The 12334-nt window shown below is 44.0% G+C and overlaps 1 protein-coding gene across 1 annotated transcript; it reads right to left on the bottom strand.

Moving 5' to 3' along the window:
* Nucleotides 1–6666: 6666 nt before the first annotated feature.
* On the bottom strand, nt 6667–10667 carry LOC311116904 (ankyrin repeat domain-containing protein 33B-like; the record flags this gene model as incomplete). Its single annotated transcript, XM_084191928.1, has 5 exons — nt 6667–9076; nt 9217–9415; nt 9877–10018; nt 10258–10398; nt 10538–10667. Coding segments are annotated over 5 exons (1164 nt in total), but the record flags the coding sequence as incomplete, so codon positions are not given.
* Nucleotides 10668–12334: the final 1667 nt, after the last annotated feature.

The following is a 12334-nucleotide window of genomic DNA, read 5'->3' as shown; positions in this document are numbered from 1 at the left end:
TCATTGTTTTGTCTTCAATGTTACTGGATGTATTATGTAATATTCTGTATTATCCATGAACAAATGGAACCTTTTGTGTGTTAACCTCTGTGACCTGCATATCCACTCTTTTATAATACTCTACACATACAGTGCCTTCAGAAAGTATTCATACCCCTTGACTTCTTCCACATTTTCTTATGTTACAGCCTGAATTCAAAATGGATGAAATAGCTTTACACACTACTCCATAATGACAAAGTAAAAACATGTCTTCAGAAATGTTAGCAAATTTATTGGAAATGAAATGCAGAAATATCTCATTTACATAAGTTTTCACACACCTGAGTTAATACATGTTAAATTCAACTTTAGCAGCGATTACAGCTGTGAGTCTTTAAATAATAATACATATTTCTGGGTAAGTCTCTAAGTGCATTGCACACCTGGATTGTACAATATTTGCACATTCTTCAAGCTCTGTCAAGTTGGTTGTTGATCATTGCTAGACAGCCATTTTCAAGTCTTGCCATAGATTTTCAAACCGATTTTAAGTCAAAACTGTAACTAGGCAACTCAGAAACATTCAATATCATCTTGGTAAACAACTCCAGTGTATATTTGGCCTTGTGTTTTAGGTTATTGTCCTGCTGAAAGGTGAGTTTGTGTCCCAGTGTCTGTTGGAAAGCATACTGAACCAGGTTTCCTCTAGGATTTTGCCTGTGTTTAGCTCTATTCCGTTTCTTTTTATTCTAAAAAAACTCCCTAGTCCTCGACAATGACATGATACAAACCCCACCATGCTTGAAAATATGAAGCGTGGTACTCAGTGATGTGTTAGATTTGACCCAAATATAACTCTCTCTATTCAGGACATAAAGTGAATATCTTTGCCTCATTTTTTGCAGTTTTACTTTAGTGCCTTATTGCAAACAGGATGCATGTTTTGGAATATTTGTATTCTGTACAGGCTTCCTTCTTTTCACTGTCATTTAGGTAAGTATTGTGGAGTTACTATAATTACATTTTTACATTTTAGTCATTTAGCAGACGCTCTTATCCAGAGCGACTTAGTTAGTGCATACATAATTTTTTATACCCCCCGTGGGAAGCGAACCCACAACCCTGGCGTTGCTAACGCCATGCTCTACCAACTGAGCTACATCCCCGCCGGCCATTCCCTCCTCTACCCTGGACGACGCTGGGCAAATTGTGCACCGCCCCATGGGTCTATATATAATGTTGTTGATCCATCCTCAGTTCTCATATCACAGGCATTAAATTCTGTAACTGTTTTAAAGTCACCATTGGCCTCATGGTGAAATCCCTGAGCGGTTTCCTCCCTCTCCGGCAACTGAGTTAGGAAGGACCCCTGTATCTTTGTAGTGACTGGGTGTATTGATACACCATCCAAAGTGTAATTAATAACTTCATCCTGCTCAAAGGGATATTCAATGTGTGTTATTTTTTTTACCCATCTACCAGTAGGTGCCCTTCTTTGCAAGGCATTGGAAAACCTCCCTGGTCTTTGTGGTTGTATCTTACAGATAATTGTATGTGTTGGGTACAGAAATTAGGTAGTCATTCAAAAATCATGTTAAACACTATTATTGCACACAGAGGGAGGCCATACAAGTTATTGTGACTTGTTAAGTACATTTTTACTTCTGAACTTATTTAGACTTGCCCTAACAATGGGGTTTAATACTTATTGACTCGAGACATTTCAGCTTTTCATTTTTAGTTAATTTGTAAAAATGTTGAAGAACATACACTACATGACCAAAAGTATGTGGACACCTGCTCGTCGAACATCTCATTCCAAAATCATCGGCATTAATATGGAGTTGGTCCTCCCTTTGCTGCTATAATAGCCTCCACTCTTCTGGGAAGGCTTTCCACTAGATGTTGGAACATTGCTGCTTCCATTCAGACACGAGCATTAGTGAGGTCGGGCACTGATGTTGGGCGATTAGGCCTGGCTCGCAGTCGGCATTCCAATTCATCCCAAAGGTGTTCGATGGGGTTGAGGTCAGGGCTCTGTGCAGGCCAGTCAAGTTCTTCCACACCGATCTTGACAAACCATTTGACGAACTGACTTGTTGGAAAGGTGGCAAAATAAGGCCATTCTACTGCCAATGTTTGTCCATGGAGATTGAATGGCTCAATGTTATACACCTGTCAGCAACGGATGTGGCTGAAATAGCAGAATCCACTAATTTGAAGGGGTGTCCACATACTTTTGTATATATAGTGTAATTCCACTTTGACATTATGGGGTACTGTGTTTAGGCCAGTTTAAAAAATCTCAATTTAATCCATTTAAAATTCGGGCTGTAACACGAAAAAGTCAAGGGGTGTGAATCCTTTCTGAAGGCACTGTACTATCTACACAACAGTATGAAATACAAGCTACATATACTATCTACACGACATGGTATGAAACACAGGCTACACCCCTCCCTCTCTCTCCTCTCCTATCCCCTCCCACTCTGCCCTACTTTACCTCAACCAGATACCCTATACCTTTCCAGTCCTTTCACATCTGCATAAGATGCTTAGAGGCTATGGGATGATTTTTGGAATTGAGGACAGGAAAAGAAGAGCGGGAAAGGGGTGCAGTTTTGTGTTTGTTCTAGCTCCCTCCCCCATGGCCGCTCACTGTAACTAGACCAGGTGATACCACACATACTGTAGCACCGCTCATACCTGTTGTGTCAGATAGCGTTAGCTCACTATAGCCCTGGGAAGATACTGTAGCGTGAAATTCAAAACGCCCAACGCATCGCGCCAATAGGGTTAACCCACTTGATGTGAATTGTAACGTGGCTCATATAGCGAGGATCGCTACAGTACGATACACAAGATAGCAAAATCATTCCCTATCAGACCAGCTGTCCTATAATCATTCTCCAAATAATACATTTCAAATATGTGTTTTGACTTCCTTGTAGGGTTTATGAGGATTGAGTGCCTGTATTGATTTCAACAATAATTCCCTACTTTTGATTGAGTCACATTGTTTGTTATGTTGTTAAAGTTAGCTTTACCATCAGCCCTCCAGGCTGTATGTCAGTTTACAGTATTAGTGTTAGCTTCTCTGACCAGGAACAATATTATTAGCATCTGCCTGTGCATGGGATCTCTAGTCAGGTACACACACGCATCAGGTAATCACAAATACACAGGTCTTGTGATCCTCTGAAGGTCCAAACCATCATGTCTGTCCAAGCAAGCATATTCTTGGTAAATGCATTTCCAAAACTGCAGGATGCATCAGACTTCCCTCTGTTAATCCTAGCTTCATGTCCACATCCCGGTTTAACCCTCAACCACATCCCTGACCCTAGCTTCATGCCCACTTCCCGGTTCAACCCTAGCCACAACCATAACCCTAGCTGTATGTCCACATCCTGACAAAACCCTCAACCACAACCCTAACCCTAGCTTCATGCCCACATCTGGGTTCAACCCTAACCCTAGCCTCAACCCTAAACCCTAGCTTCATGTCCACATCTCGGTTCAATGCTAACCCTAGCCTCCTCAAGCACAACCCTAACCCTAACCCTAGCTTCAAGGCTAAATCCCGGTTCAACCCTAACCCTAGCTTCATGTCCACATCCCAGCTCAACCCTCAACCACATTCCTAACCCTAGCTTCATGCCCACATCTGGGTTCAGCCCTAACCCTAGCCAAAACTAACCCTAGCCTCATGTCCACATCCCGGTTCAACCACAACCATAACCCTCGCTTCATATACACATCCCGGTTCAACCCTTACCCTCAACCACAACCCTAACCCTAGCTTCATCCCCATATCCGGGTTCAACCCTAACCCTAGCCTCAACCCTAAACCCTAGCTTCATGTCCACATCTCGGTTCAATGCTAACCCTAGCCTCCTCAACCACAACCCTAACCCTAGCTTCAAGGCTAAATCCCGGTTCAACCCTAACCCTAGCTCCATGTCCACATCCCGGTTCAACCCTAACCCTCCTCAACCACAACCCTAACCCTAGCTTCAAGGCTACATCCTGGTTCAACCCTAACCCTAGCCTTCTCAACCACAACCCTAGCTTCATGTCCACATCCCTGTTCAACCCAAACACAACCATAACCCTAACTTCATGCCCACATCCGGGTTCAACCCTAACCCTAGGCTCAACCACAACCATAGCTTCATGTCCACATCTCGGTTCAATGCTAACCCTAGCCTCAACCACAACCCTAACTTCAAGGCCACATCCCGGTTCAATCCTAACCTTAGCCTCAACCATAACGCTAGCTTCAAGTTCATATCAAGGTTCAAACCTCACCCTAGCTTTATGTCCACATCCCAGTTCAACCCTAACCCTTGCTTCATGGCCACATCATGGTTCAACCCTAACCCTAGTTCCAACCCTAACCTTGTCTGTGAATCTTGCCTTGAAAGAGATTGCAACAGTATCTCTGGTCAAGGCCTGCATGTTTCTTTTCACAAACACAGGGCTATATCTGACATCTGATAGGGTGGACAGGACTGCAGGTGAGCTCGCACAGTCACACTGACATAGACATCTACTCTGATACTGATACTATGTCCTAATACTCTACAAGCGGTCCTCACTTCTTTCCCATCCTTCATGAGCACTGATACTCAAGGACTAAAGACCATATAAAATAGATGTTATGCTTGTTTCTAAATGCTTATCTTGCTCATTTTCTAAATCACTGATCATATGTCTCTATTTTCATAGTGAGTGAATTGAGCCTGGTCTGCAAACCATGAGTGTGGCCTGCAATACCCCTGTCCTCCAGCAGAGTGTGCCAATCTGAGTTTCCAAGCCCTGCTGTGCATTTGTTTATGGATAGGATTGGGTTTTGGCTAATCTGATTTTAAATCTGTGGTTAGGAGGTGGATTTGCAGAGGGAGATTTTCCAGGCTGACAGAAGTGCTGACCACATCTCAGGGTTTACAATCTCAGGTGACCATCTCAGACAGCAGCTGCTCATATGAGTGACCTCAATATTATCCGATAGAGCTCTGTCTACAGCCTATCCCTTCATAACGATGGGTTTTACATTACTGTTTCCTGGTACTTATCAGGAAACTATGTGATACCTTTTTGGGGGGTTTCAGAAAAAGTCCCTCACAGACACACAAACAGTAGAGCTTGTAAACCAATTTTGTTTTTATTCACCATAAAACAAGAATGCTGTAGAATATATGGCCTGGATATTTTGGGTCCCCTTGTGGTTCCATCACCACTCAAACAAACAATAAACCAACAAACAGTGTTGTAAACATTTTGTGAATCCGTACAACAGTGTGGCTTCCTGAGAGAAGTGTACACCTGCTCACACATCAACTAAATATATAAGCAGAGAGTTTACACCATATTCAGTCCATTCCTTTGAAATCCATAAGGGGAAGCGAACCAGTGCACACTTTGGGGAGATGGGGCAGACACAGAATTGGGCTAGAGTGTTTGCGATATGTCTGGAGGCAAGTGGAAATATGCACTTCATCATTTTCAAGTTAAGATGACCTTCCTTGGGGAAGCATTTCAGTGTTACACTCCTGCATAGCCAGCTCCATTTATTTACAGAAATTATTATTTGGCCAACCACTGCCCCCTGGTAACTACATAGCAACTCATCACCATGGCTATTAGACACACTTAAAGATGGGACTTAAAGCCTCATGTCCTGTCCTTGGGGTTATCACCGTGAAATGATCGTCTCTTCAATCCCTACCATAATAATATTATATCAGTGCTTTCCAGTTGCTGTTTATGTTCATACCTCCAGCTATTTTAATCCATTATTTTCTATTCAATGTCTGAATCAAGTTAAATGGAATACCCTTATGACATCTGTTCTGTCTTACTGTCATCAAAATACACATAGGTTTGTAATGAGCACAAGATGAAGGTGCTCCTAGACTCTGATCTGAGGTCAGTGTAGCAATATGTAGATCTCATTCATAACATGTAAACATTTCAGGATATTGCTCCAGTTTTCTCCCATATGATAGATAATGTGCTCTATTCAATCCGTATCATGGAAGTTCAGCACTACAGCGTGATTGAAATGTAAAAGCAATGTTCCCGCATTAGCGGAGACTGCATTCACGGTAAACACTGCATATGTCAGCTCAATCGGAAATTACCTTAAAATGTCTATTGCACAATCCGTAATGCTTCAGCGATACAGATTAACTAGAGCCCATAACAGTGTCACATTACAACAGTGTAGTGTTGGGATATTGCCTTCAGGCATGGAAAACTATTTTATTCACATTCTCTTAATATGCCTACTTTAGTAGAAAATAAAATGTTAGAAAAAAAGCCAACTTTATATCTCTAATTAAAAATACCTGATGAGGTACAATCTATATGCAAAATACATTCACATAATTAAAAAAGCCAATATAAACATATCAAAGCACAGTGCCTATCTAAAAAAATAAACTATTGTTGCTCAGACAAATGCCATTGCTTATACAGTGCTTTCGGAAAGTATTCAGACCCCTTGACTTTTTCCACATTTTGTTACGTTACAGCCTTATTCTAAAATTGATTAAATAGTTTTTTTCCCACATCAATCTACATACAATAACCCATAATGACAAAGCAAAAACAGGTTTGTAGAAATTTTTGCACATTTATTACAAATAAAAAAACAGAAATATCACATTTACTTAAGTATTCAGACCCTTTACTCAGTACTTGGTTGAAGCACCTTTGGCAGCGATTACAGCATTGAGTTTTCTTGGGTATGACGCTACAAGCTTGGCACACCTGTATTTGGGGAGTTTCTCCTATTCTTCTCTGCAGATCCGCTCAAGCTCTGTCAGGTTGGATGGGGAGCGTTGCTGCACAGCTATTTTCAGGTCTCTCCAGAGATGTTAGATCGGGTTCAAGTCCGGGCTCTGGCTGGGCCACTCAAGGACATTCAGAGACTTGTCCCAAAACCACTCCTGCATTGTCTTGGCTGTGTGCTTAGGATCTTTGTCCTGTTGGAAGGTGAACCTTCGCCCCAGTCTGAGGTCCTGAGCGCTCTGGAGCAGGTTTTCATCAAGGATCTCTCTGTACTTTGCTCCGTTCATCTTTGCCTCGATCCTGACTAGTCTCCCAGTCCCTCCCACTGAAAAACATCCCCACAGCATGATGCTGCCACCACCATGCTTCACCGTAGGGATTGTGCCAGGTTTCCTCCAGACGTGACGCTTGGCATTCAGGCCAAAGAGTTCAATCTTGGCTTCATCAGACCAGAGAATCTTGTTTCTCATGGTCTGAGAGTCTTTAGGTGCCTTTTGGCAAACTCCAAGTGGGCTGTCATGTGCCTTTTACTGAGGAGTGGCTTCCGTCTGGCCACTCTACCATAAAGGTCTGATTGGTGGAGTGCTGCAGAGATGGTTGTCCTTCTGGAAGTTTCTCCCATCTCCACAGAGGAACTCTAGAGCTCTGTCAGAGTGACCATCGGGTTCTTGGTCACCTCTCTGACCAAGGCCCTTCTCCCCCGATTGCTATGTTTGGCCGGGCGGCCAGCTCTAGGAAGAGCCTATGTGGTTCCAAACTTCTTCCATTTAAGAATGATGGAGGTCACTGTGTTCTTGGGGACCTTCAATGCTGCAGATATTTTTGGGTACCCTTCCCCAGATCTGTGCCTCGACACAATCCTGTCTCGGTGCTCCACGGACAATTCCTTCGACCTCACGGCTTGGTTTTTGCTCTGACATGCACTGTCAACTGTGGGACCTTATATAGAGAGGTGTGTCTTTCCAAATAATTTCCAATCAATTGAATTTACCAAAGGTGAACTCCAATCAAGTTGTAGAAACATCTCAAGGATGATCAATGGAAACAGGATGCACCTGAGCTCAATTTTGAGTCTCATAGCAAAGGGTCTGAATACTTATGTAAATAAGGTATTTCAGTTTTTTTTTTTTTTATACATTTGCAAACATTTCTAAAAAACTGTTTTTGCTTTGTCATTATGGGGTATTGTGTGTAGATTGCTGAGGATTATTAATTTTAAAAATCCATTTTAGAATAAGGCTGTAACGTAACAAAATGTGGAAAAAGTCAAGGGGTCTGAATACTTTCCGAAGGCAGTGTAAAATAAAGCTTATCATATGTTTAGCTTTGGCGGTAAGTCAGTTTTACATGCTGGTAGGCTTACTCAATGGTTTTATAGGCTATTGTAACCCTTTTTATTTGTCCCATTCAAACCCTTCCCCAAAGCTTATTTTGTCATCATTTTAGCCAATTAAGTTTCCATTTGGGATGCGTCAGATATATCAGTGAAACATTATCTGTACTCAGTCAGGTCATATGGGTTTGTGCCAGGTAATACAGAAATCACCTTATTAAAATACTGCTGATTTTGTGAATTAAATGCATTACAAAATAAAGTGCTTTCACTTTTACTCCAAAGAAAGCGAATAAATACGAAAATAAGTTAACATCAAACATTTCAAGTATCCAACCCACTCTGAACACTATCTACTGACCTGGCAACAGTGGAGGAAAGGGTGGAGTGACATCACTTCCTCCTGTGGTATCATTTCCTCTTCCCGACAGCCATGTGCCGTCTCGTGGCCGCCTCCACCCTCCTCCTCTCCGCCTCCTCCGCTCTTTTCCTCTCCTCCTTCAGTTCTTTATACCTCCACTTTGGGAGCTGCAGGAAGTTGCCCCCACCGTCTTTGAAGCTGCTCTTCCTGCGGACTCTCTCAGGTTCATAGGTCGGCGTTGGGGCCTTAGTGATTCTCACCTTGGGAATGGACAGCCCCGGCCGCACACTGCTACGCCTCACCATACCCAGGGGCAGCAGGCTAGCTCTACGCAGGGCAACAGAGTAAACGGCCCCAGCCCCAGACACCGTACCCAGGTTAGGGTTAGCCGTGGTGGGGCTTTTGTTCTGTGGCGGGAGGCTGGACCGCCGGTCCTTTGGAGGTTTAGGCACCAGAGTGACCCGTGAGTTCTGGAAGAGTTTGCGGTGGTCGTCGAGCCTCTCAGGGTTCTGGGTTTTCAGTTCTTTGGCCCGTTGGCGTCGGATGATCTCTGGGACGGAGTAGCAACGTTTACCCACGCAGGGCGGGCTTGACGGACACACCTGGATAGTAAGAACAAACAGGCATACATAAGGAGAGGGAGGGAGCAATGAGAACATAAAGACAGAGAGAGAGACAAAGACAGAGAGAAAGGTTAAATAGAAGAAAGTGAAAAAGAGGAAGAGAGGAATGAAAAACTCACGGTGGAACACGCTACCGCCACAAAGGGGCTCCCTAGGGCTGTTGTCACGGCGACTAGGTGATCTAAGACTCCTTCATCGTCAGGCTCTGTGATGTTAGCGAATGTCAGAGCGTTCCGTATGGTGTCTGATATACGCTGCATACAGCCTCGAGGCTCCCGGGCCTTAGATACTAGAGAAGCCAGCTGAGGCCACTCTGGACTGGAATATAATACAATTACATGAATATAATGACTTAGCTCGTAATAGTAGTAGTACTGTATGAAGTATGTCTAACTCCACACAGACTCCGGGGCATTAGCTATTAGAGAAACCAGCTGGGGCCACTCGGGACCATAACAATAATATCAGATTAGGAAATAATACGATTGGAAGAATAACAATATTAAATTATATCGATGATATTGTATAATGATAATAAGAATCATCACCACCACCACCACCACCATTATCATCATCAACAACATCCTCATCATTACCATCATCACCATCATCATCATCCTCACTACCATCATCATCATCATTATCATCCTCACCGCCATCATCATCATCCTCACTATCGTCATCATCATTATTATCCTTATCATCACAATCAACAACATCATCATCATCACCACCCTCACCACCACCATCATCAACATCACTCATAAAGGTTAGTCTACCTGTATGCGTCACACAGTTGATAAGGACAGGGTCGGGAGTGGAGGCGTGTCATAGCCCAGGCGGTGTCGTAGCGTCCCGTGAAGAACGCCCACTCTCTGGAGGTCAGCTTACGACCAAAGTCTCTCGTCTCCATGTCGGCTCCTTACAGAGGAGAGAGGAGGAGAAGGAGGAGAGAGGAGAAGAAGGAGGAGAGAGGAGGAGAAGGAGGAGAGAGGAGAAGAAGGAAAGGAGTGAGGAGAAAAATGTATGACGATATTCTTAAGATATCACATTGCACCCTACTGGTGGTAGTAGATGTTATTCATGCTATAAGTTACTGTTTTAAGTTAAATATTAAAGTTAAAGTAAAGTAATTTGTTTGTGTCCTTCTGTGTAAGTACCTGCTAGCATCAGGGCTCGTACACACTCCACCCTGCCCTGCATAGCCGCCTTCATCAGAGCAGTGAAGCCATGGCAGTTCCTCCTCTCTATGTCCAGACCAGGGAAGTAGTTCAACAGGTAGTTACTGATCATTATGTGACCTGGAGGAAGGGAGGGGAAGGAGGGAAATAGAGAGAGATAAAGAGAGGGCTGTGAACCTTTTTGAACTGTGTGCGCACATGCGGATGAGTGTGTAGGTGTTTGATTGGTTCTGTGTGTGTGTGTGTGTGTGTGTCCTACCTGCCTGTGCAGCGGTGATGAGGGCAGTGTTCCCCTCCTTGTCCTGCCAGTTGATATCCAGGTGAGGACACTGAGCCAACGCTATGACAACATCAACATAACCCTGGTAACACGCCACCATCAGCCCTGTCTGAGCGAGAGAAAGAGTGAGATGGAGAGAGAGAGAGATAGGGGGAGAGAGGGGCAAAGAGAAAGAAAAAGAGAGAGATATGTTTCCCATGTCAATAAAGCCCCTTAAATTGAAACTGAATTGAGAGAGAGAGAGAGAAAGAGAGGTTACCTCAGATACGGGAAACACAAGTGTCTCACTGTTCTGTCTTCTACTGAATACAGCTCTGTTTCTCCCTCCTACCCTCTCTACCTGTAGCACTGAAGTGACTACTCCTTTTCCGGGAAGGCCACAGTGTGTGTGCCTCCATGTCTGTCTGCATGTGAAAGTTAGTTGATGAATAGGCCCATCTAGTTGACAGAGCCAAAATCAGCCACACACTATGAGATGTATGAAGATGGCTGAATGAGAAGTTCAGTTCTGATGCATAACTGGGAAACATATGATATCCAAGCCAGTGTCATTGAGGTTAGACGACAACAGGAGGCCTGTATGTACGGTCCAAAACCAATATCATTCAGTAAATATTAAATCAGTTTTGTTCGCTATTAAACAGAATTTTGATCCTTATGGAAAACTCCTATCACTTTCTGTCGTGCCGTGTTTTTGGAATGCCAGTGCAATGTGTGTGTATGTGTACACAGCTTGGAATCTCCTGTAAAAGTCCCAGTGTTTTCCGGAAGGCCAACACTTCATCAGCCAAAACAAACAACTTTACTGCCAGAGAGAGAGGGGGAGAGAGGGGGAGAGAGAGGAAGAGAGAGGGGAGAGAGGAGGAGAGAGGGGGAGAGAGGAAGAGAGAGGGGGAGAGAGGAGGAGGAGAGGGGGAGAGAGGAAGCGAGAGGAGGAGAGAGGGGAGAGAGGGGGAGAGAGGAGGAGAGAGGGGAGAGAGGGGGAGAGAGGAAGAGAGAGGGAGAGAGAGGAGGAGAGAGGGGAGAGAGGAAGAGAGAGGGGGAGAGAGGAGGAGGTGGGGAGAGAGGAGGAGAGAGGAGAGAGCGGGAGAGAGGAAGAGAGAGGGAGGAGAGCGGGGGAGAGAGGAGGAGAGTGGAGGAGAGAGGAGAGAGCGGGAGAGAGGAAGAGAGAGGAGGAGAGCGGGGGAGAGAGAGGAGAGAGGAGACAGAGAGAATAAAAGGATAGGAGAGGTATTGGACATAAAGGACAGCACAACATAGATACCTTTCAAGTGGGCCAATTAGTAAAATGGTTATATTAGACTACAGTAGAAAAGAAAACCAGGAGTGCAGCTCCCTAAGAGCGTTAATCCTGACTGAGATGGAGTGTGTGTTAGCCTGTATTAACCTGCAGTCAAAGTTAATGAGAGGTGATGGTTTAAAGCAACAGGTTGAGCATATGTGTATCTGTGTGTGTGTGTGTGTGTGTGTGTGTGTGTGTGTGTGTGTGTGTTGTGTGTGTGTGTGTGTATTAAGATAGAAGTACTGTTAATGGGAGCTGACGGTTCAAACTCGTAGGCTGTTAAGTGTGTAATTGTGTGTGTGTGTGTGTGTACAGGCTGTCAGAGTGGCTTTAACAAGCTTGGGATACAAACTCTTCTACTCTATGCCACTCAACTGATTGCGCAACCCACGTGTCTGTCTGTGTCCTTCTTTCTTTCTTCCTGGTTTTCTTTGGTTCTAGCTAGTAGAGTGTGAATGACACACATAAGCCTATAGGAGACTACAAATAACAAC

This window comes from Coregonus lavaretus, assembly GCF_964263955.1.
Source record: "Coregonus lavaretus genome assembly, contig: HAP1_SCAFFOLD_5620, whole genome shotgun sequence".
NCBI classification, from domain to species: Eukaryota; Metazoa; Chordata; class Actinopteri; order Salmoniformes; family Salmonidae; genus Coregonus; species Coregonus lavaretus.
This window is presented reverse-complemented; position numbering and strand designations above follow the sequence as displayed.